At 50.0% G+C, this 23,581-nt stretch overlaps 11 protein-coding genes across 11 annotated transcripts; 7 read left to right on the forward strand and 4 right to left on the reverse strand.

Annotated features, from left to right (window-relative positions):
- Positions 1 to 73: 73 nt before the first annotated feature.
- CI109_103770 (uncharacterized protein) lies at positions 74 to 1,966 on the reverse strand (the record flags this gene model as incomplete). Its single annotated transcript, XM_032001726.1, has 3 exons — positions 74 to 1,261; positions 1,315 to 1,446; positions 1,520 to 1,966. The coding sequence occupies 3 exons, from the start codon at positions 1,964 to 1,966 to the stop codon at positions 74 to 76; spliced, it is 1,767 nt and encodes a 588-aa protein (XP_031863889.1).
- A 419-nt stretch (positions 1,967 to 2,385) lies between these two features.
- Positions 2,386 to 3,268, forward strand: CI109_103771 (uncharacterized protein; the record flags this gene model as incomplete). Its single annotated transcript, XM_032001725.1, has 4 exons — positions 2,386 to 2,512; positions 2,582 to 2,652; positions 2,725 to 2,920; positions 3,015 to 3,268. The coding sequence occupies 4 exons, from the start codon at positions 2,386 to 2,388 to the stop codon at positions 3,266 to 3,268; spliced, it is 648 nt and encodes a 215-aa protein (XP_031863888.1).
- Positions 3,269 to 3,970: 702 nt separating this feature from the next.
- CI109_103772 (uncharacterized protein) lies at positions 3,971 to 4,617 on the forward strand (the record flags this gene model as incomplete). The annotated part of the gene is made up of 3 exons (XM_065967363.1): positions 3,971 to 4,210; positions 4,384 to 4,500; positions 4,597 to 4,617. 3 exons carry the CDS (start codon positions 3,971 to 3,973, stop codon positions 4,615 to 4,617), a joined length of 378 nt encoding a protein of 125 aa, XP_065823435.1.
- An 820-nt stretch (positions 4,618 to 5,437) lies between these two features.
- CI109_103773 (uncharacterized protein) lies at positions 5,438 to 5,927 on the forward strand (the record flags this gene model as incomplete). Its single annotated transcript, XM_032001723.1, has 2 exons — positions 5,438 to 5,629; positions 5,700 to 5,927. 2 exons carry the CDS (start codon positions 5,438 to 5,440, stop codon positions 5,925 to 5,927), a joined length of 420 nt encoding a protein of 139 aa, XP_031863886.1.
- A 1,910-nt stretch (positions 5,928 to 7,837) lies between these two features.
- CI109_103774 (uncharacterized protein) lies at positions 7,838 to 9,648 on the forward strand (the record flags this gene model as incomplete). The annotated part of the gene is made up of 4 exons (XM_032001722.1): positions 7,838 to 8,252; positions 8,324 to 8,955; positions 9,082 to 9,349; positions 9,497 to 9,648. The coding sequence occupies 4 exons, from the start codon at positions 7,838 to 7,840 to the stop codon at positions 9,646 to 9,648; spliced, it is 1,467 nt and encodes a 488-aa protein (XP_031863885.1).
- A 364-nt stretch (positions 9,649 to 10,012) lies between these two features.
- CI109_103775 (uncharacterized protein) lies at positions 10,013 to 11,112 on the reverse strand (the record flags this gene model as incomplete). Its single annotated transcript, XM_032001721.1, has 5 exons — positions 10,013 to 10,599; positions 10,679 to 10,693; positions 10,783 to 10,896; positions 10,964 to 10,988; positions 11,059 to 11,112. The coding sequence occupies 5 exons, from the start codon at positions 11,110 to 11,112 to the stop codon at positions 10,013 to 10,015; spliced, it is 795 nt and encodes a 264-aa protein (XP_031863884.1).
- Positions 11,113 to 11,469: 357 nt separating this feature from the next.
- Positions 11,470 to 12,509, forward strand: CI109_103776 (uncharacterized protein; the record flags this gene model as incomplete). Its single annotated transcript, XM_032001720.1, has 3 exons — positions 11,470 to 11,658; positions 11,719 to 11,970; positions 12,027 to 12,509. The coding sequence occupies 3 exons, from the start codon at positions 11,470 to 11,472 to the stop codon at positions 12,507 to 12,509; spliced, it is 924 nt and encodes a 307-aa protein (XP_031863883.1).
- A 28-nt stretch (positions 12,510 to 12,537) lies between these two features.
- Positions 12,538 to 16,410, forward strand: CI109_103777 (uncharacterized protein; the record flags this gene model as incomplete). The annotated part of the gene is made up of 7 exons (XM_032001719.2): positions 12,538 to 12,571; positions 12,886 to 12,995; positions 13,106 to 13,379; positions 13,597 to 14,294; positions 14,345 to 14,443; positions 14,493 to 14,636; positions 14,701 to 16,410. The coding sequence occupies 7 exons, from the start codon at positions 12,538 to 12,540 to the stop codon at positions 16,408 to 16,410; spliced, it is 3,069 nt and encodes a 1,022-aa protein (XP_031863882.2).
- A 284-nt stretch (positions 16,411 to 16,694) lies between these two features.
- CI109_103778 (GDP-mannose transporter 2) lies at positions 16,695 to 18,532 on the reverse strand (the record flags this gene model as incomplete). Its single annotated transcript, XM_032001718.1, has 8 exons — positions 16,695 to 16,866; positions 16,925 to 17,062; positions 17,138 to 17,283; positions 17,358 to 17,640; positions 17,763 to 17,877; positions 17,951 to 18,019; positions 18,083 to 18,178; positions 18,286 to 18,532. The coding sequence occupies 8 exons, from the start codon at positions 18,530 to 18,532 to the stop codon at positions 16,695 to 16,697; spliced, it is 1,266 nt and encodes a 421-aa protein (XP_031863881.1).
- A 643-nt stretch (positions 18,533 to 19,175) lies between these two features.
- On the reverse strand, positions 19,176 to 21,945 carry CI109_103779 (uncharacterized protein; the record flags this gene model as incomplete). The annotated part of the gene is made up of 8 exons (XM_032001717.1): positions 19,176 to 20,057; positions 20,106 to 20,122; positions 20,176 to 20,246; positions 20,294 to 20,758; positions 20,814 to 20,924; positions 20,984 to 21,127; positions 21,209 to 21,648; positions 21,781 to 21,945. The coding sequence occupies 8 exons, from the start codon at positions 21,943 to 21,945 to the stop codon at positions 19,176 to 19,178; spliced, it is 2,295 nt and encodes a 764-aa protein (XP_031863880.1).
- Positions 21,946 to 22,515: 570 nt separating this feature from the next.
- CI109_103780 (ribonucleoprotein-associated protein) lies at positions 22,516 to 23,152 on the forward strand (the record flags this gene model as incomplete). Its single annotated transcript, XM_032001716.1, has 4 exons — positions 22,516 to 22,575; positions 22,672 to 22,721; positions 22,816 to 23,062; positions 23,126 to 23,152. The coding sequence occupies 4 exons, from the start codon at positions 22,516 to 22,518 to the stop codon at positions 23,150 to 23,152; spliced, it is 384 nt and encodes a 127-aa protein (XP_031863879.1).
- Positions 23,153 to 23,581: the final 429 nt, after the last annotated feature.

Here is a 23,581-nt window from a genome sequence, read left to right on the forward strand (position 1 = left end):
ACCTACATGCTTCATCAGACGACACTCCCTCTTCTCCCCTTGATGCACTCTGGGCATAAGCTCTACGCAAACCCTACTCGTCTCTCAACTTGATCCTCTCGTCCTCCCCCGCTCTCTTCTCCGTTCTTCGCCTCTTATCAATCTCGTACGCTCTAAACGTCTCCTCTGCATCCTCACTGATCCTCCACTCTTCCGTGGGCACGTCGTGCTCCGCCAACGCTTTCATCCATAATGGCAATGTCGGTTCCCAAAGTGGGTGTACATTTGTGGGGTCAACGGGACATGCCCAGACATTACGATCGACTTCACCATGGATCGAAGGTGCTTCAGAACCTTTGTGCATCGCCTCGGAAATGTCGACGAATCCAAATATGTCGGAATGTTTCTCGCAGAACGCTCGAAGGGCGGCGTTGTATGTGTTGGTCATTTCTACTCTGACGGGCAGTGTGCAGAGTGGTGGATCGTGCGTGAGGAGGGTCGTAATTGGTGTTTTGGTGTTGGTGGTAGCGGAAGGAGGAGGCGAAGACATAGCTGAGGTCGTAGAATGGATCGATGACTCCATATTCGGCTGAGAATCAAACATTGCTGAAGGATCGGAAGAACTCGACGAGGCAGATCTCGGAGAAGTGGGTGAAGGAGCTGGATCGTCAGAAACCGACAACGTCGACAATCCTACCTCGACCTCGTCTACCGATTGGCTCTTTGACTCTTTAGCCCAAGGCGTTCTTGATCCTCTTTCTTCGGAAGTTCGAACCATAGCTCTCTGAGCTTTCTCGTGATCCTCTTCTAACCTCTCGACATACTTTTCCGGTATTCTGGGTAACAGCTCATCCTCAATCAATGGCGGTAAAGCTGCCGCTATCAATACTTTCGAAGGCGGGGCACGTCGCCTTGCAGGTCGGCCTGATGCAGTGTCCCACCCTTCACGTCGTTGCTCAGCGTTCTCGAGAAGTCGTTTTCCAACAGGACCATTTACTATTTCTCGTTCCAACCATGAGGTATACGCTTCGACTACCACCTTTACGAACGACTCAGGTCCCAGGGCGGGGCCCTTTGAAGAGGTCTCAGTAGCGGTTGCGAGAACATTGGACGGTCTTCTTGTGTGATTGATCGGGTTTTCCGGCTGGTCCTCAGTATCTGTGACATCACCTTGCTCTTCATCACCGTTATTGTCTCGCTTGTCCGGCGTCTCGGATGGGAAAGAAGCCGATGTGAGCGGTTTGTTTGCCAGTTGCCAGAGATAGTTGATTTGTAAGTCGACCTGAGCCGGGTGTTAGCTCATCTGTTGGGCGGTGAGAGTACGTTGTAACTTACGTTTCCGAAGACTAGTAGCGCCCATTTACCCGTGGACGGGACGTAGGCATAAGGCGGAGGAGCGAGAAGATGATTTAAAATCGGTACGAGTTCTTTCGATACTTGTTTGATGGAATTGGGGTTGTTTAAGCCCTACATAATATAAAGCGATTGTGAGCACTTATGTAATTTACTACACCAAGTGTAAGGGTAGATTTCGGCTCACCTTTGCAGAAGACCCCTTGAACGTTTTAATCTGTACACACTCATCTCGTAGCAACTTCATTGGTCCAACGAAACTGTCTCCGAAGATATACAATGAAGGCGAGGAGGAACCTCCCCCGCTTCCACTGTTACCGCCGTAACTCGCTCGTTGGCCGTGCCCTTGTCCATTGGACGGAGCTGATCGTCTGGAGGGACCTCCGCCAGGAGATGAGAAATCAGGTAGTCTACCAGATGTGTTATTTCTGTTGGGTGAGAATGTGGATTGTGAGGCGGGAGCTGACCATGGTGTTCGAGATTGTGTTGATCTTGTCGGGGCAGAGTTGTAGCCTCTCGAGCTGGTCGTTGAGCCGCCGACGCTGCTGGGTGAAGAGCTAGGAGAGGGGGAAGAAGGCCCAGAACGATTTCGTAGATGCGGAGGGACGTAGGCTCCTCTTGTTGGGGTGGACATGGTGGAAGGTCTGTTGAGGGCAGGTATCGTCGTAGACTTCCGTTGATCCTCTGATGTGATGGTTGAGAGGTTTTGTGTTATTGATTCTGTAGATAGTTACTATTGAAGCGACCACAATGCAGATACAAACTGAGCTGGTCGTTATGAATTAATCGCTGTGCTGCATTGCTACAGCTACGGTGATCGACTTTTTGCTTCCGTCGGAGACAGAGATGATGGTGACCAAAGGGGGGTACTTAGATAAGTCATACCCAGCATAGCCGCCACAAACGGAAATTTCGGCAAGTCGTCATTGTCCACTGTCCATTGACTGACTGCTCTCGCTCGTTGATCGCAATCTGTATTCGGCATTGTTCTACAACACACACAAATCACAACCTCTACACTCACACTACCAAAACTACCTTCTTGCATACGCCATGTCATCGTCACCCGCTCTCCGAATCGCAGGCGCAACCGCCGCTGTCGTCGCCACAGGTTTCTTGGGATATGCCGTTTACTTTGATTATATGAGACGCAACTCGCCAGAGTTCAGGAAGAGTCTTAGTAGGTGGAATGATGGATCCTCGTTGGCAAGATGGATTGGGTACTGATGCAACTCATTCGTTTTCTCAGAGAAGCAACACAAGAAATTGGAAGCTGCGGCTGAAGCTAGAGCAAAGGAGGAGAAGGAGCGTAACTCCAAGGTATGTTCATTACACCACACCTTTCCGCCAAACCGATCGTTACGATACACAAAGCTAACAGCATTCGTTTAGGCTCTCCGACAAGCTCTCGCCGAGATTCAGGCTGAGGGTATCCCCGCTTCTCCCGAACAACAAGAAGCGTACTTCCAAGAACAAGTTGCGGAGGGTGAAAAGCTCGCTACCATGGGTCCTGAATTCCACGTCAAGTCCGCTTCTCATTTCTACAGAGCATTGAGAGTGTACCCTCAACCTCTCGAGTTGCTAGGCAGTGAGTCGCCCTTTCCATCATTGTTCCGCTCAACACACAGCGGATCAACTCGTGTCGAGACTCGGACCCTGGCTTATTTGTCTTCAATTCGCAGTCTACCAAAAAGTCGTTCCTCCACCCGTTTGGAACCTCCTCATCGAAATCACCTCTCTCTCATCCGCCGAGCTCGGCGGTTCCGGTGCCGGTGCCAGTGCCAGTGCCGGTGCTATTCCTGCCCAAGCTCAAGCCAGCGTAGCCGACATCGACGATGCTAGTCCCGTGGGTGGAGACGCGCCTAGTCCCAACGGTGCCAGCCAGGGAAGTGGTGCCGAGTGGGAGAAGCTCAGTCAAGAGTCAAGGGAGGCATAAGAGAGCGGAAAAGAGAGAAGAGAAAGGCACTATAATGGAGGAAAGGAGAAAGAGGAGCAAAGATGGATAGGAGGAGGAAGAGTCGAAGCGGAGTCGCGGAGTAGCGAAACTGTTCATGTTTATCTTGGAGCACAGGATGCAGTCACCCTGTTGCATGGGTCGCATAGGATAATTCAGCAGTAGCAGTAGCAGTAGTAGTCTCAATCACAGCTCATGTATCTTATTCAGTATCATGAACAGCATCAACAATCCTCGATGTTGAGCCAGATGCTTTGCGGAGAATTCGCAGTCTCCGTGTCACTCAGGTTAAGCGGTACGATATGTTGCCGGGGACTTGGCGTCCCGTTTGTTGTTGATGTTTGACAATCTGCGCAGACATTGCGTCGCATCGCATCGTAACTCAACTCGTCACAGATCTGTAAGAACACCACCGTACTCTACATTCACTTGCAGAACAGTCTAGATTAGAGTAAACATCGGACTCGCAACGTAACAGAGAACAACACCGTGGATAACAGCATAACATCTCGCCAGATCTGGACCTATCGTCTCGCATCTCTCCTCTGTTCACCAAGTATATCAAAGACATCATCGGACAGTGACAGTGGCAACACGACCCTCACTCATCCCGTGCTCCTCCTCCCCTCCAGCTCGAATCCCTTTTCAATCGTTGATTAGATCTCCCCGGAACGCAGCGATACGATGGGAAACTGTTTTTCGGACCCTTCCAAACCTCCTGGTAAAGGCCAAGTTCTCGGCTCAACTCCCCAAACCTCATCACAAAATCAACAAACACAACAACCTAATCTCGCACGACCTGTCGGACCTGGTTCTGGGAAGAATAATGCCCCGCCACGGACATTGAGTGATAATCCTGCTTTGGCGGCGGATGGGGATCCAAGAGAGAGGGCGCTGAGAGCTGCAGAGGAGAGGGCGAAAGCGGTGAGTCATCTTTCTGATCAGTGTTATGGTTGGTTGTAGATCGAGGCGGAAAGAGAGGAGTGTTGTCCTTTCTTTGAGAATTTGGCTTGGGGATCGATGGGGCCACATAAGCATGGGAAATCGGACGTCGTTCCGATGGAGGATCCAAGCTGATTGCTGTATCCCTACCTCAGGCCCAAGGCAAAGGCGTCAACTTGTCCAATCCGAAAGCAGGACAATTGAGCTCCAAGCTCGCCTCTGAACGAAAAGCGCCGTTATCGCCCACAAACAATCAGGACGAACGATTGATGGTGAGTCGAGCGTACAGTATATACACGATCGCTGGGTCTGTGGTCATGGCAGTCATACTCTTCTGGGCAAGGTGTACTGACTAGTAGCCATTGCAGGATCGAGGGGATTGGAACTAGGGCAAGAGCAGCATCAAAGCAGTGCACATTCGGAAAGGATGAACAGTTGTATAAGTCATGTATGGTATACCTTCCCCCGTCAATGACGGCTTTCGCACCCAAATTGAGGTGTCCCCGTTGGGTATCCCATTAGGTGGACGACCACCTCGACGGTCGACATAACTCTGCAATCGACTCGACTACTTTTAAGCTCCATTGCCCTACGATATCGTCCACAATGACCGAGGCGGAGTGATATTTTCAATGACGTGAATTGACGAAATGACTTCAAAAGATAGTCTGAAGGCCTACTGACACGACTCAACGGAAGGTCGTGCCAGCCAAGCAAATGACGTTTTGTGACGTCGAGTCACTCGATGATGTGCTATCTGCGAATCGACTTCATGAGCAATTGTCAGTGATGGGATACACGTTCGTTCACCTCAATGCTACTTCCATTCAATCTGATCTCCTTAAAACTTGCTAATCACCGACGGTCTTACTCGTCGAGACGGTCTTCTCCCCGTTTTACACCACAGCGATACATGTGTTTCCGTTGAGAGAGCCTTCGTCCAGTCGAGCTCCGTCGTTTCACCATTCTATCCTTTCTAGCTGGATAAACAAAGGTTTGTCAGTCGCCAAGGACGTCGTTGGCAGCGTTGCAAGGTATAAAGAGGGCACTTGCTCTTCTCCAATTTCGTGTCTGATACATCCAAAAACGAAAGTTAACCATTTCTCAAGAACTGATCACCCGTTGAACCACACACAAAAGCCAAACACTTCGGTGAGTGACCTATATTCCTTGCATGTATCTCATTAACGCCACCCACCACAGTACATTATGCATCTCCCCAAACCTTCGAGGTCCTCCACAGCCCCAGCTTCGTCCAGCGGCTCCACTGCATTTTCGTCGCTCAAGCGTCGGGGGACGAATGAGGGGTACACCCAACTGAGCGAGCCTGATGGCACTCCCCGTGCATACGAGATGATGCCAATGTCGGAGAGCGAGTGCGCGACCCAAGAACCGGAGACGGTGGGTGTCTTCACTTCTTGATCAAATGGTGGATTGTCTAGACTAATTGTGCTGTATCATTCAATTGCAGCACAAGAATTTCTTGCAAGAGAAGAAACGACTCGAGACCGAACGTTGTTACGTTCCGAATCCTGATTCCGGCGACGAATTCGTTGAAGTCTCAGAGATCAAAACGGAGCAAGACCTTCAACTGTCTCTGGATCTCATGGTCGGCACCAATTTGGAGGAGCTAAAACGTCACGCTAGACGTCGTTACCAGTCGACTCACCCCAAGACCAAGCGTTCCAGTGGTAGATGATTACGGGAAGACATGCGTCAGCGCATTAGCGCAGTATTGAGCAGCCCAAAGGATGTGACATGATGTTTAGGTGGAGTTGACGTGATTATGTGGTTACTGTAGAGGCATCAGATGAATGAAGATTTCTTTTGGAGGTAACAATAAAATGTGTTCCCTGGCGCACTCTTGTCGCAATATGTGCATCTACCTGATTGCTTTTTCGACTTGGTATTTGGTGCTGTTTTCTGATGCTGTTGTGTCGTCTCATCGTCCTGTGCCGTCGTTGAAATATCCCGAAAGGTCGCGTCGCTCTCACTTTGTGCAGGAACATGAGATGCGGTTGACGTCAGATTGTCCTTTCATGGTAGGGGTGGACGATAAAGGATCGGTGTAGGTAAAACGCTTGTCTCAGCATGTACCACTGTGCAGCACGATCCAACGACCTCGCCATTCCTTCTCGTCAACAACAAACACATCACAAATTATCCTTTCAAACACACAAACCCTATGGTCCAGGAGAACATCAATAGTGATTACGCTCAAGCAGACCCGGCACGGTCTCACCGGGCGACACATCTCTGGACAGCCGAACGCCCGCGACGCAGAGCTTCGAACCTTGACACCCACCGTTGGTGCTAGCGATACCGACACCGCAGGGGGAGACACTCCTACCGGCGGGACCAGAGCCAACACCCCCGAAGAATCCCCCGTGGGAGACATGACAAGCCCTCCCCCTTTGGACTTCACAAAAGTACGTACACTCTCTTCATTGAACGGATGTACAATCGCTTCGTTTGCACTGGTGAATAGTCGAATACGCTAATACGGCTGTCGATCAGATCTGGCAAGAAAACTGTGTCTATTTGGCTGAATCGAGCCAAGAGCCCTTCCTGGTTCCCCCGCCTGGCAATCCCGATGGGGAGCGAGTAAACATTACAGACCTTACAAACAGCGATTTCCATACCGCCTTCGAAGAGTTGCAAGGGAGGATTTGGGATAAAAATCCGCCCAGAGAAGTGTGCAAGATCATGGAGCATGCCATATATCGTTGCAACCATCTGTATTTTTCGGCACGGGCAACAAGTGTTTCGGTATCAACAGATGAAGACAAGAAGTGATGGAAACGATTGATTACAGACAATTGGCATGGAGGGCTGGAGTAGTAATGTGGATCGTGTTTGTATAGTATTCGATACCTTGATGTTGATGCAACTAATTGGGTCATGAATTGTCAGTCAGTGACATTGCACGCCGGTTTGATTGACAATTGCATCAACATCTACCGGTTGTTCTTCGGCCGTGATTTACCTTGCTCTCTCTCTCACCCTGGATAACTGATAATCATCCACTCTACCCCGCAGCCCCGGCCAAAGCCGTCACCGAAAGAAAGAATTAATCCGAATAAACTTTAAGTATCGATCGATATGAACGGGATCTGATTTGCCGCATAGGTGGTGAGTAGTAGCAAATCGACTCGCAAGTAACTAGTAACTTATTCAAAGTTAGGATTCGGGTTTCCGCTCTGTTCGGCCCGTGATCTTTGAATACTCAACACTTGACCTACCTCACCTCAGCTCACCTAGCTTACCGCCGTAGTACACATCCATAATCGCTCTTTGCAACTTCGCATTTCAATCTCTCTCCGCTTTTAATCAAAAGTCAGCATTCTTGCTGATCTTGCTATCTTTCTTGCTTTCACCTTCTCTTGCCGATCGATCTCGTCTTCGACCACACTTGGCCGATCTTGATCGTTTGTTGCCTCCGACTGCTTCTTCTGCTCTTCTCACTTCCCTCCTTCTGTTTTTCTACTTGACTCACTCGGTTCGAACCTCTACTTGCATAACATGGCCGCTCGCTCTCTAAATCGTATCATCAACACTGTACCTACTGTACCAAAGTATCAACTACAACGTCGAACATTTACTACCACCATGTCGTCCCGAAAACCCGCTTTGAACCTATCTACTATCAACCCCTCAATCATCAACGTCCACTATGCTGTCCGAGGTGAACTCGCACTCAAGGCAGATCAATATGTTCACGCGCTCGCGGACAAGACTGAAGAAGCGAAATCATTACCTTTCGAACATGTCGTCACTGCCAATATCGGAAACCCTCAACAAAAGGGATTGAACCAGGTCCCTCTCACTTATTGGAGACAGGTCATATCGTTATTGGAATATCCGGATTTGATGAACGAACATTTGGAAATTGCCAAGAAGATTTATCCAGAAGATACCATCGCGAGGGCGAAGAAGTTGTATGAGGAGATCGGAAGTGTAGGCGCGTACACACATTCCAAAGGTGTATTGGCTATCAGGAAGAGAGTCGCAAAGTTCATCGAGGGTGAGTTGCTTGACAACTATCTTAATCTCGCAAGCCGCAAATCGTGCTGTGCTGACAGTGTGATGACACAGAACGTGACGGCTACCCCTCTGATCCCGAGTCCATCTACCTCACTGCCGGTGCTTCCGCCGGTGTCTCCTCGATCCTGAGCATCGCCCTCAAGAAGGGCGAGGGATGTTTGATCCCCATCCCTCAATACCCATTATACACCGCCACTCTCGCCTATCTTGACGCCGCTCCTCTCCCTTACTATCTCCAAGAATCGGCCGATTGGTCGATGGACCACGAGACATTGTTGAAAGCAGTTAGCGAGGCCAAAACTGCCGGAACACCGGTCAAAGCGTTGGTCATTATCAACCCTGGAAACCCTACCGGTGCTTGTTTGTCCAAAGAAGCGATGGAAGCGGTCGTTACCCTCTGTTACGAAGAGAGCATCGTCCTTCTCGCCGACGAGGTTTACCAAACCAACATCTTCGATCCGGAGCACAGACCATTCCACTCGTTCAAGAAGATTTTGAAGGGGATGAAGAAGGAGATTGCGGACACGGTCGAGTTAGTCTCGTTCCACTCGATCTCAAAGGGTGTCAGTGGTGAATGCGGTAGAAGAGGAGGATACTTTGAGTGTGTCAACATTGCGGACGACGTGATGGAGCAGATCTACAAGATGGCGAGCGTATCATTGTGTCCTCCCGTTTCTGGTCAAGTAAGTGTGGTCTCTTCTTCACTTCCCTCGGCTTCACTTGTTCCACTTCCCTTAACCATTCGCCCTTCACACAAATTCTAGCTATGCCGTATCTCGTACTACGCTAATCTCGCTTCCGCCCTGCAGGTCGGTGTCGATCTCATGGTCTCACCTCCCAAGAAAGAAGACGCCTCCTACGCTACCTGGTTCAAGGAAACCTCTCTCATCCAGGACAACCTCAAATCGCGATCAAATCTCATGGCGGAGCACTTCAACAAGATGGACGGCATATCATGTAACCCTGCTGAAGGGGCGATGTATCTTTTCCCCAGAATCCACATGCCTCAAAAGGCTATTGAGGAGGCTAAGAAGAGAGGAAAGGAGGCGGACGTGATGTACGCTTTGGATCTGTTGGGTGAGTGTCCGCCGTTTGATTGTCCCCCGTTCGACTCGAATAGTCCAAGCATTGTCCGTGAAGGGTCATGAGATGGAAGTACCATTGGGGCCGGACTAACAAAGGGAGGTTAATGCTGACTGTCATGCGTTCATCCCTCACTCACAGACGCAACCGGTATCTGTGCTGTCGCAGGCAGTGGCTTCGGTCAAGAACCCGGTACATACCATATCCGAGTCACCGCTTTATGTCCCGAGACTGCAGAGTTTGTAGGAAGGTTTGAGCAATTCCACAAGGACTTCATGGCCAAGTACGCTTAGGCGGTTGATGTGCGGATCTTAATGATGCTTGCATATACTATACTATTGCTGGGAATGGCGGTCGCGTTGTAGATAATACGGGGTTCCAGGTATGAGAACTCAAGCCAGCTGAACATGCATATCCATAATTATTGCGCCTCGTTCATCTGTGCCACTGGAAAGATTGGAGAACAGATTCCTCAACTACGTGTTGCGCTCAGGGTACATGACATCGGGGAAGCATTCAGCAGATCATGGCAGGACTTCTACCTTTGATGTCTACACAGCAGTGCTATTGCGTCCTAGGGATTGTAACTCCAACGACGAAGTATTCATGCAGTACATCTAACCCAAAAACCCCTTACAGGTATGCCAAATCTTTCCTTTATTTCTTCCCTCTTCGCCTAGGCTGTAACCCAGCTCCTGTCCCAGCTGTACCAGTCTCCTGTTGATGTTGCTGTTGCTGTTGCTGCTGCTGTTGGTCCACTCCTCCCGTCTCTTTTATCCTCCTCTTGGTATCTTCCTCTGCCAGCTTTCTCAGTTCTTCCCTTGACGCATGTTCAGCCGGATTTATAGTCTCTCGCGGCGGGGCGATATCTTCTCTACTCGGTGTCGGGATAGCATATCCCTTTGTGGCTTCTTCAGAATTGAGCGCGTTAACATGTTGTGGTTTCGATTTAGACTCCGTCGTCGACGATGATTCGGCCGTCGTAGGTGCGGCAGCAGGGGAAACGACGAATCGTTGATTTTGAGCTTTTCTTTCCGAGCTAGTTGATGGTCCGGCAATTTGACCTTGTCCATCACCTTGTAATGGCAATTCACTACCGTCAGGTAAGAGATAGCCCTGTCTTATCCTCTCTTCTCTTTCACGAGCTTCGATAGCCGCGATCTTTGGTTGGAGGGATGATTGACGATCAAAGTCGGATTGAAGTTCGGTGAGTGAGGGTGGATTAGGTCGAGTGTGTGAGAGCCCTACAAAGCGGAAATACAGGAGTCCGGATTAGCGTCAGATCTGCTTTACTACTCAGAAGAGGAAGCGGCGGCCACGAACATGCTCTCCATTGCACTGAAAGCACGTATAACATCGTCAGCGATCTGTACTTCGTCTACTGACGTGATGACTAGGTATCTCGTCAAGCTGTCGTCGATACTCACCTGGCGGTCTAAGCTCCGTCCTCGTATACTCTGACAGATCTCTATACTTCTTATACTCGACAAATCGTTTCATCCTACCTCCTGCAGGGTTAGGTATTTCGAAGTACCGATTGCCTGGATACACATCCATGTTAGTTACGTTCACTGCCTTAATCGCTCTCAGGTCGTTGCACTGATGTACCTTGGAGATCATGGCCGACCAAGCCCTTTTAGACAGAAGCGGAATCAGGTCAGCTTTCAATCGCAGCGACAATGGCTCCTGTCCCAAAAGCTCACCTTGGGCTTTGCGAGCGGTAGTAATCTTCTAACTGCGTTAAATATCGAGCTCATCGCGTTGTGTTTGGTGTGAATGACAACGTTGTGGTTATGTGGACGATCTAATATTCTGAAATCAAGGACAAGTGGTTGGTGGAGGTGTACTTCGATCGTCAAGCGGGAGGATAGATTTGTTCCCGCTGGGATCTGCTGGAATCGCTCGGGAATAATTGCCACGTCATTTCATGGAACGGAGCACGACGCGGTGGTGGTCATAGCTCGTCACTACTGTCTGCTCCTGCTACTGTTTTGCTCTTCGCTCTATCTCATCCCGGATCATCCATTCAGCGGTTCATGATGCCCCCTTCTCCCTCCCTGGATTAGATACACGACTCTCTACCTCCCTAAAAGCTACGCCGCGCCCCATACGCCATGGCAGCATCCAAACGTCAACAACAGCCGAACGGCGTGACCATACCCAGCTTATCACCTGTCGTCGGGACTAGTTCCGGAAGCGCATTGTCGTTATCAACACTCGCGACGGATCCTCTGCCAAGTGTGATTGTTAACAATGCGAATTTGGGAGAGATAAAATCAGCTCTGGACGATATCGTCAAGAAGGTGAGCTAGTATGCGCTTCACGTTAGTAAGACAAACAGCTAACAGGTTTCGAATGTACAGCACCTCGTCGACCAATCTTTTACGCCATCACTAGTTCACCCGACCGTACACCTCGGTCTTGGTTATTCGTCTGTCATCCTAGCACTTTCCTCGGTACTGTACTCATTACGAGTAGAGTTTGAAGAGTCGAAGCCTGTTCTGTGGGTCGCGGTGATCGGGTATAGTCTGTTACAGACTGCGTTGTGGGCGTGGAAGAGATGGGTTGAGAAGGGCGAGGTGTTCAGAGGAAAGAGAAGACGTATGGTCAAGAGGGTGAGCTAGGTCAAGCTTAGTCGTGAGGCTGTTAACTCATACGTCCCACTTTGCAGATCGAAACCGATCATGTGCAGATAATCTCTTCGACAACGCTTAAACCTCCTCCACCTCCTGCTGTCACTTTCTCCCCTCACACTCGACCATCATCACCCACCTCTTCACCTTCTTCTCCATCAACTATTTCTCCATCAACTATCTCCCCCGCTACTCTTTCGCCATCAACATCCAGTACCCAAATCACTCGACAACTCTCCTCCACAACGTCTCCATCTTCCCCATCCTCTCAGTCGGCTTCGTCTGCCTCGTTGTCATCAGGCAGTGGACCGACATACCTCGTTCATCTTAATTTGTCCACCACATCCAACAATGGTAAAAGTCTGATCCACAAATCACGAGTGGTAGTAGGCAGAGGTGTTGGAGAGTTTGTAGATGAAGAAGGAGGAGTGGAAGAAGGGGAAGTGGTGAGATGGTTGGGAGGTATATTGTCCGAAGCAGGTTTAGTCGGCGCAGAAGAAGAAGGCGTGAAGGAGGAGTGAGCTATATACGCATTTCATACACTGTAATATGTTTACACCAGATCCGGTCCTGTCGTCCCTGCGTGTTTGTCTCCTAATGCTTTACATACGAGATCATGTTATATTCGTGCATGATGTTGTTGCTGTTGTTGCACTACCCACGCGTCGGGAACAAAAGTGACCGGGGAAATGTTTTGGTTCGTTCGTCCGTTGGTTCGTTGCACGGTCCACTCCGACTTTTGTTGTGATCTCATTCAATCTTCCAGCATTCTTCCTTCTCCTGGCTCTTCATAATCTAACACACCAACCCACTCCCTTCAATCAGGCGACCGGAGGTACGGAGCAGACCGATGCAATAACGATCCGAGTACAGCCGTCCCTCTTTTGCATCGCACAGATCCCTTATCTGGGCAACGATACAAGATGTCATTGCAAAGCGAGGAAGCGCACCGTCGAGCTCGAGAATTGTTGACGGCAGCAGTAGCGCCCAATTCTACTGTTGAAGCGGTGAGTCTGACTCCCCGCCCGATCCTCCATTCATCTTTGCTGCTGTCTATCAACATTCATTGGCATGACAACACGACTCATTCTGACGTCGCATCTTTGTAATCACACAGCGTCGTCTTTTCCACCAACATCTCATCAGCCTGCCCACCACATCCCCTTCCGCGACCTACGAAGCCAAAGTATTCTTTGGTTATCTGGTCTCCAAATTCTTCGCAGAATTCGAAGATCTCCAAGACGACGCTATTGATGCTTTGTTAGATCTATGCGAGGATGAAGAAGAACGGGTGAGGATTGTGGGTATAAAGGGTTTGGGACCGACGGGGAGGGCGGATCCGAGGTGGGTAAGAGGTAATACGGGGGTGTTGTTGCAGTTGTTGGCGAGTCGTGAGTATTATTCGATTCTTTACTTGTGTTCAACGTTGGATAGGAGATGTCCAGTCGGTCAGTCGTTCGGTTGACCTCAGTACTACGAGCGGGTGTGAGCCTCGCAAACTCTACCCTCCGAGAGGACCACTACTGGCTGTGAAGGAAGGGGATATCTGCTTCTGAGATACTCAACCTGGTCCGTCATGCTAAAACAATCATGTGACGTCTCCCTCAGAACCCCAAGAACTCAAATACGTCCGCGAATCGCTTCGTACCCTCTTATCAGTCTCGCCCCTCGACGTATTCTCCGTTATAGTGGACGACTGTCGCGCTCAATCAGAAGACGAAACCGGTGCTTCTCGACGCAATATCATCGATTTCACATATTCCGAAGTCGAGCAAGAACGAAAAACCATCCTTGAGAGTGGGAACCATGTAGATGTGGAGAACGTTTTCAGAGAAGGATTTTTGGAAGTTCTGGCGATGGACAAAGGTGTGGGGAAGGAGGAGAAGGAGAAGATTGTGAAGATGTTGGGAGCGTTATCGACTGTTTCAGGGGTCAATGCCACGGACGAGACGAGAGAAGCGTTCCTCAGAGGGTTGATCAAGACAATACCAGCTTCGGCTCGATCGAATGTGGAGGAAAGTCGACCGCTCATTGTGTTGTTCAAGGAGTTTATCGATAAGACGACATCGACCTCGAAGACGACCCTCGATCCCAGATTACCGCTTCTATTCCTTGCGACTCACGGCGCTGCAGTGATCAAGCTTGGTATGGAGAAGAGTGAACCGATCTTCAGGAGTCTCGTGGAAAGCTTGAAGGTTTGGGTGGAGGGATCTATCAAGCTATGGAGGAACAACAAGAGCGCCGGTGACCTATCCGAAGCGACACTTGTCCCCCGGGTCTTGGAGACAGCATTACCGCCTTTCATAGTGAGTTCAGAACATTAAAGTGGGGGTCATTTAGCTGACGCTCCGGACAGGACGCTTGTGATGCTCTTGGTCGAATTGGCAACCTCGCGAACGTAGGCGGTTTGCTCGAACAACTCCTCTATCCCATGTACCGATTGGCTACCTTCAACGTAAGTGGCCCCATCGAGGCGATGAATGGGATCTGACGTATCTTTACAGCGAGATTGCCGAAGAGACTGTATACGATCTCATGAGGCGAAGCGACTACTCGATCTCGCTCGAGAGGCGAAATCGGTCGAACGAAGATTAGCGAAAGGAACAATTGAGCTTGAGCGATGGAGGAATATCGTTGACATGTTCGAGGTTAGTCCGTCATTTGTGAGAGAAAAACTTCGCGTCACCTAACCGGGGTTTTTTGTTCCGTTAGATTCTGGGCAATGACAAGTATAAGATTGAGAAGATTGTACCGTCGTGGGAAGCGCCTTCGTCATCGAACTCATCGATACAAAATTCACAACCACCCCGCCCACAAGGTTCAGCCGCGGGACGTGTCGATGTCCCTCCCAGTGCCCCTCGTGGACCGAAGGGAGTCGCTTCAAATCAAACGTTCACACCGCCATCGGGACCGCGAGGGCCAACGCCTGGTCCGTCCTTCACAGCAGGCTCGGGCTACCTTACAAGAGCACCTTCGGGACCTCGACAGGGTGATGGGGTAACACAAGCGAGTGAACGTCCTACCAATGGATTGTCCTCCGGACCGATATCAATACCTCACAGTATGCCTTCCGCACCCCCTGCACCATCCTCTTCCATAGCACACTCACCACCTCGTCGACTACCTACCCCGCCAAGCAAACAGGCTGTCAACGCGAAGAAGTCCCCTACACCTTCTGCTCGACCTCCCACGCCCCCGTTACCGCCATCACAACCACTAGAAGCTGGTCCGAGCAAAGCTAGTAATGGCATCTCCATTCGCAATGCTGCTTCGTCCTCGACCCGAAATAGCAATGCATCTCCCACGACACAAAGAACACCTTCTTCTGTGCCGAGCTTGAGTATTCGAAATGCATCCAAGACCACTGCAGCTCCTGCTTCACAGACTTCCAACGGCAATGGTGCGCCTACCGCCAGTCAATCTTCCGAATCGACAAGAAGAGTATCGTCACTCGCCGATCGACTAGGCGTGTCCACTTCATCGCCATCACCCACGAACAAACGACCTCGCGAGAGGGATGAGCCTTCATCTGAGGGCACGAATGGACAGAACAACAAGAGACCTACCATAACAAAGATCGAAAGTCCACTTAGTGACAAAACACCTTCGAAGGTTGACACGGGCGCTAACAAACCCTCGTTGTTATCGAGACTCGCTTCGCGAGATGCTATCGCAAGCGATAGTCCTCTTTCGGCCAAACGAGCGAAAGAAGAGCCGAAGATGTCACTACGAGATAGACTGAATGGTGGAGCAGGATCTTCCAGTTCCCCATCTCCAAAATTGACAGCGACTTCAACACCACCTACTTCCGAGTCCATACCGAAAGCCGGATTGAGTATACTCAACCGAGCGACCCCTTCCTCTCATCCTGATTCTAGAAATCAGCAGAGCAAACCATCTTTATCAATACTGAATCGAGCTACGATCACTTCTACTCCCACCTCCACCCTCACACCCAGAGCAACATCTACCGCTACCTCTGGTGCTGGTTCTGTAAAAGGGATATCGATCTTAAATCGATCCGTCTCTTCTTCCTCCTCTTCGACGAAAGACAAGATTCCTCAACCTTCAGCTGTAATCACATCGACTCCCGACGACGACGGGGAAGTGATCGTCAGGAAAGGAAGAGGATTCAGAGCTAGAACTCCTGACGGAATCGATATAATCATGGCGGAACCGACGACGAGTCTTGCAAAACCCATCTCGGGGGCTCCTCCCAATCTTGGTATCGGATTTGGTGCTTCCCAAATACAAGGGCCAGGACAAAGCCAGGGACAAGGAGTCGGGAATGGGAACGGAAGTGGGAGTCTGGCAGCGAGGTTAGGGGGTGGAGCGAGGAATGGAACAATAGGAACTGGAGTTGGGATTAGAGGTAGAGGAGGTCTGGTCCGACCTAATGGATTTGGAGGCAGGGGAAGATAGGCGGGTGCTTCAGTCAACAACGAGGTCAAGTACTATTGTACGATATATCTACGTCTATGTCTATGTTTATGTCTATGTAGATATGATGCATATTCAATCTATTGTCGTGCGCAATTCTGGAGACGAGAGCTACGATGTGAATGTACGTAGAAATATGAGATAATGTATTTGGCGAGAAAGATGCAGAACCCAATGTAACCGCATCCACCTCCCACCTTCCCCTCTCCCCTCTCCTTTTCCCGCAAAGTATCCGAAAGTCAAACGCAACGCAACGCGCCCGTTGCTTACGCCTTACTGTCCCCCGGTCGAGTTTGCTTTGCCTTGTCAATCTTCGCTTGGGCCGTCTTAGCGACGGCATAAACGACACCGGCGATACCGCCAACTCCGATCGCAGCGACATTTCCAAAGTTTGCAGGGTCACCGAAGAACAAGATACCAGAAGCAGCGACGGGGAGTCTACGAACGCAGGATCAGCTTCCATTCCTCCTACTATGCTAAGTGTTGCCACACTCACTTGTTCAAAGCGCCAACCATGGAGTAGGTGGTTGAACCGCAAGTTCTTACACACCACGCTGTAGAATAGGAGATGAACACCGCCACAGCTCCGGAGAACACGATTGCAGAAAGCAAGAAAGATCGTCCGACCTCAGGGCTGAAATGGAAGTAACATATATTGTCAGCTGCAGTCCACCTTGCAATGGTTAGGTCAAGGTACACGAAAACTCACAAGTTTCGAGCGAAAGATGCAGATCCCCAATCTTCGACAAGGAGGGAGAAGACGAGGAGAACAGGGATGGAGAGCAAGTTGTTGTAGAACATGGAATCCCAGTCTTTGAATCCAGTAGCCTTGATTCGTTTCCTCATGAAAAGGACCTATAACACGAATAAGCCAAACCAAGTCAGTATCTGCTCGTGGAAAAAGGTAAGTCGACGGCGGTCACACTCACATAAGCAGCCGAAGCAATACAGTTGATGAACATCCAGACGTAACCGGCGTTCAAACTTCCAATCACGGTCGTGGGGAGGGGCACATCGGCTCCGGAAGTAGGATCGACGAGAGCCACACCTTCAGACAATCGAGCGAGAGTGGTCGAGATGTCCGCCCAAGCTGCAATGACGGAGGAACCGACCATGAGGAAGAAGGCAACGAGGGTGAGACCGGTCACGGAGCCGCCGAACCAGAGGACTTCCCCATATGCGATGAGGATGATGGTGAGGTTTTTGAAGATGCTGAAGGAGGGGCAGCAGACATTAGCTTGGGATCATAAACGTAGAAGAGCAACAAGGCGACTAGAGCGGCAACCCCGCCTAACCGAGTAGATCAAATGGGCGTTTGAATAGATTGAACTCACGTGTAGACGGGGATAGAGAGGAATTGGAGCGATTTTGATCCGGTGTAAATCACAGCGACGAGCAAGAACGATACGGGGAACCAAGTCTTTGCGTCGACCCAATCGAAGTCCCGAACTACAACATTCAGAGGACAAGTGATGTCAGCTAGTGCGCTGAATCCTTGATAAGCATTGCATTGAGAACTTACAGGTGATGATACCTATTCGCTTGACTGTCCATACGCAAGTAACACAAACGAGCGATTGGATCGTGAGGACTGTGCGGGGGTTGTTCAAAGTCAGCTCGAGTTCGTCTCCTGATTGCGACACTGGTGACTCACGCAAGAATGTCATTGTGAATTGATGGCCTGATACGACAAACTTGTTGACTACTGTCATCAAGATAGAGGCGGTACAATAACTGAGAATTGGCCAAACTACGAGCATTTCCCAACAAAATACATCAGATCAGTTATGTCCATGTCCACCTCTGTACCCTCTCATTGTACTGGGGTTTGTTGCGAGATAGACTCCTCATACTCACCTGGAGAAGCAGCTGGCATTGCCGCTTCTTCCTTTTTAGCCTTTTCCGCCCCATCGGCCGCTTTCAGCAAAGCAGCCTGAACTTCCAATTCAGCTTTCATCCTCTCCTTCTCATCTTTGAGCTGAAATTGAGGAGTCGCGATCCCCGATGGAGTGGACGCTTCGTACGCTGCAGAGAGGTTGGTATATGATCCTCTGGGGGATATACCTGCCGGCGTATGTGGTCGGGAGGTGTAAGGCGATGCCATTGTGGGGGAGTTGGTGGGTCGAGATAAGTGGGGTATTTATGTGCACGCGCACGCGATCAAGTTGGAGACGGAGAGGCGAGTAAAGAGCGTGAATTGAGCTTGTTAACTAAAGAGTGGAATGGGAAGCGCTGTTTCGGCACAGAGATGTGTATGAATACGAAACACAACTTGTCGAACAAAACAAACACAAAGTCAATGTTTGGATCGAGATGATGTACCGTATGGATGGAGCAAGGCAAAAGAAGAGAAAAAAAACTCTGTACACCATTCCAACCCATCCCATCCCGTCCATCCCACTGTCTCCTCCTTCATCAAAACAACAAAACGCGCTAAAACTCAAACTCATTTTTATGATTGATTCCTGAATCCCCGACACGTGTCATTCACGCCATATTGTCACCGTTTGCCAGATCCGGAGAGCGTGCCTAATCTCGGCGTGACTGAAAACAAGTCACCGATATGTAGTGTACCTGGCATTTATTCGAACATGGGAGTGAGGTGCATGCACCATACCTCGCTAACCTATACCTTGACAACTATGAGCGGTCACCTTCCATTGACGTGTCGTGTTGTATGCATGCATGCAAGCCACCTACATGTTGTCTGCTAAACGATACAATCTAATGATACTATACAACAACCCTCAAATCCCCTTACCGCTCGCCCAGTCTCTTGACAGCCTCCAACACAGATACCCTCCAATCGCAGCACTCACTCCTCCAATTCTGAAGATTAACCCTACAGCATCAGGACTCGAAGCGTCTCCTACCACTCCCTCCGCTCTAGTCTTCAACAAGATCAGATCTACTGTTCTTCTCGCCATATCTTCCGTCACATCTGTTATATCGGAAGTGGTTGTATTCGTCGATATGGGTATAGTTCCCGGTCGATGACTCGGCAATGATTTGTCCGGTTCCATGAGATAGAAGATGATAGCGCTTAGGAATGTGACGATGAATTGTGGTAATACCAAGAAGACATTGTGGATACCGAGAATGACTCCCGCTTTGTCTGCAGTACCTCTGCCCGATCCTGTCTGACGATGTATATCGCCTGAATGCCTCGAACTGATAGGTGACGCACGAGCCAGCTCGTGATCTAACTCCTCCAAGGAAGTATCTCCATCTTCCGACAGACCGTCGTTGGAATGTCGAACGATGACAGTCGAACCGAGTTCTGGTTCCGCAGGACTTTCACCCTGAATGATAAGCGGAGATAAACCTCCACTTGATGGGCGGGATTGATGTCCGGGTGAAGATCCAGATTTTTCCCCATTGGCACTTGTCGGACGACTGAGGCCCTTCTCTCCGTTGAGCTCAAACGACACTCGCGACGGATGACGGGAATGAAGTGGTGTGGAATGCGCAGAGACATCGGTGCTGGACGCGATGATATGAGGTACAGGGGAAAGGGCTCGCTGTCTTTCGGAGATAGACCGCCGGCTATCGGCAGAAGCGCGAGGTCGGACGAGGCTGATCGGTTGAGAGCGGTCGATGGATCCGTCAATGAGGATCAGCTCGCCAAGCTGCAAAAGGTTAGCTAGAGCCCGCATCGGATCTGCAGATCAACCTACCAGAGAGTACGGAGCCCCTATAGAAATACGTATGTCAGTGACAACCTTGGACCATTGTACTTTGACTCACATTGTGATAATGCCCAGCAAAACCCCGTCACTGCAATGACCAAGTACGCTCCACTTACGGTGGTCACGAACCTGTGATCGGGTAAGCGCTAGTCTTGACGCGCAGATATGCCACGTACCAGCTCGCAGCCATCGCTCCCGCAAACACGAATTGGGATATCCACCAGACCTTTATCAAAGTCAATCCCTTGATGGGCAAGACCCAAGCTGAGCCATCTTTCATACTTTGAGCAATTCCTCCAACCCAAGCCATTGTGCGCTTCACAAAACCACCACTCTCAATATCTTCCTTCGCTCTTTTCCACAGTGCCGAGTTGGGCGGCTGAGCATCTGTCTCGGTTGTGCCATTCAGAGAGGTATAGGCGTGGGAGGCTTCTGGCTGAACACCAGATTCTGAAACTAGGAAAGGAAATCCGATGGAAGTGACGATGTTAACGAGCGATTGTAGAAGTAGAGCTCGAGAGCCTGATCTGACTGCTTCGCCATCGAAAACTGTTGGGTCGGTATCGCCCATCGGTACAGAAGCTTTGTATATCTCCGACACCCAGACGGTGGTGAAGAAGAGGATGGGGAACCACCCGAGCCTGCGCGAGCTGAAGTCAATATCCAGCTCAATGATTTCGGCGACTGGAAACTCACGACGCGAAGAATTGGATTATGCAGACCGTTCTGATACCAGGAGGTAAGGAGAACATGTTATCCCATATTGACTTGAGATTGGATTTGAAGCCATTCTTGGATTGTGGTCGGCTAGGGGAGGAACGTTATGTCAGGACAGAGACGTTAGAATAAGTAAGGCTGGCACTCACTCGTCGCGGAAAAGGACTCTTTCTGACACAGCCCAAGAGGTGAAAGTATGTGAGATCATAAGCATGGCACTTGTGAGGAAAGACAATATTTGCAGTTGAGTGTTGCCGAGAAAGCCCAACACCGGTGGGAGGTCAAGGTTGCCTCTGCAAACGGAATTAATTCAGTCAAGGTGATCCCGAATAGTGCAGGAGGACGTATCTAGGTGTCGGAGGCGGGCCACTCACACAAAGAACCCAGCTACACTTCCCAAGCCAAACATTCTTCCTGCCCATGCACTTCCCTCTTCCTGTTCTCTCGGTGGGAGAGTATCCACCACCAACGCTCTATCCGTACTCATGACCGCATTGATACTAAAATCGATCAGATAAATCGCCCACACAGCCAGTGCGATCGCCAATCCCTTCCCCCCACCGATCAAGCTCGATATCTCCCTCGTCCAACCGAGTAGCATCATAGCTGAGACGCAGATCGCACAGCCTATCAACATGAACGGTCTTCTACGACCGAGGGGGGAACGTGATCTGTCGGCGAATATTCCAATGAGGGGTTGGACGATGAGACCTGATAAAGGACCGGCCATGAACACTAGTGACATGAAGGATTTGGAGAGTCCAAGTTCGAGCAGGTAGGGTGAGGCATAGCCCATTTCTATAGACCAAACGCACTGGTTGGTCAAAGAACGACACTGATCAGCACCGCCCCAAACCATAGTAATGTCCACCGTTCTTCGCTGTTCGGCATAAGTCGCCCTCCTGCTTATAGCTCTCATGAGGGGGCATGACCACAGAACACCCACCTGTATACCTAACATCCCAACGGTCAACAAAGGCATTCTAGCCCATCTCGGTCCTTTGACTCCTGCCGTCCCTATCCACTGTACGGAATGTCTCTCTGCGCCATTCTCATCCAAGTCGTATTCCTCGTCTCCCCCGCTGGGAGCGAAGAATGCACCTCCTGTCATATGGGTGAGTGTGTGGGTAGTGTGGAGGTATGCTAGTCTGAGCGAGACAAGGGATTGTCGGTGAGTGTCTCGGAGCGACAAGTGTTGTGTGTAAAGCCAATGAGACTATTTTGGTGTATTTGCTGTGTTGTCGAGGTTCATGTAGTGTGCACGGCAAAGTAAAGGTAATCAGCTATAGCTGCGCTGTTGTATCGTTGTATCTGACTGTGCACTAGAGCTGTTGTGGTGGTCATTCACTCGACCATGATCGCGTCGGACCTGTTACTGCTGCTTCGCTACCCGACACCAAGCGGACATGCCCGCACGGATACTCCATCAATACTCCGAGAATATCTAGTAGCAACAATTTATCATATTTTATCCCACCAAATACTCCTCCACCACTTTCACTTTCAAACTTGACTATACGTTCCAGAGACAGACAGTGGATGAGATCTTCGCTAACATCAAAACCAAAATTGCTAACTTGCCTCCTTTCCTCTACAAAACAACCAAGACCAGGGATCTTCAAGTGAGGTCAAATATACATCCAACTACCCTCCCAAAACAAACAAACAACATACCGATATAATGGCTTCCCAACCCAACCCCAAGGCTTTCCCTTTGGCCAACGCCCAGCTCACCAACCAGGTAAGTGCGACTACGATCTAATATCTGGTCGTATCTTCGCTCAGGAGCAAAGATTGTGTCGTGGAGTTTTTGCTGATTACTCTGTTCCCCTTGTAGATCCTCGATCTCATCCAGCAAGCTCAGCACTACAAGCAGCTCAAGAAGGGGTGAGTGATGTCCTCCATCCATTTCTCTTATCCTTTTTCCGGTCCTTTTATTCTCGTTTGCACAACATGCTGATACTCTTACCTTCACGCTCAGTGCTAACGAAGCGACCAAGACTCTTAACCGAGGTATCTGTGAATTCATCGTCATGACCGCCGACGTCGAGCCTATCGAGATCGTCCTCCATCTCCCTCTCCTCTGCGAGGACAAGAACGTTCCTTACGTCTTCTTGCCCTCCAAGACTGCCCTCGGTCGAGCTTGTGGTGTCTCACGACCCGTCATAGCCGCTAGTGTCACCACTAACGAGGCTAGGGAGTTGAACGCCCAGATCCAGGCTGTCAAGGTGGGTTCGGCTTTCCTTCCATCTAGAAGGCATGGATGCTGATATTGTGTTTGTGTGTCGCAGAACGAGATTGAGAAGCTTCTCATCTAAGTTTGAGAATAGGAACCTGGGATGGCGTGGAGCGCTGGACAGCAAAGGAGAAAACGGATGTTATCAGACTTTAAGTAGTCCCGATGCATTTTGGGGTAATCAAGCGTTGTCGCACTCTAGGCTGGTCCGTTGTTAATGGGTCCTACAAAGACGCTCTCAGACTCTTGATCGAGTCGCTCACCAAAGAGCCCATGATACGTGGTGCAGCTGCACTCTGATCGGAGTAGGAGAACATCTCGATATTTAAAGGTCCAGGATTTCTTGACTTTTGCACAAGTCTCTCGCACTCGCATATCAGATACATTTCTGCTAAATCGAAGTGATACTCTCGTCTGAGCGACCGCATCAATAGTAACTCATCGCCCACGTTAGGACTAGGTTTCAGCTGTGCCGAAATAACATACAAGTCGCCTTCCACCTGCTCTCTTC

This window comes from Kwoniella shandongensis, chromosome 6 (genome assembly GCF_008629635.2).
Source record: "Kwoniella shandongensis chromosome 6, complete sequence".
In the NCBI taxonomy this organism is placed as follows: Eukaryota; Fungi; Basidiomycota; class Tremellomycetes; order Tremellales; family Cryptococcaceae; genus Kwoniella; species Kwoniella shandongensis.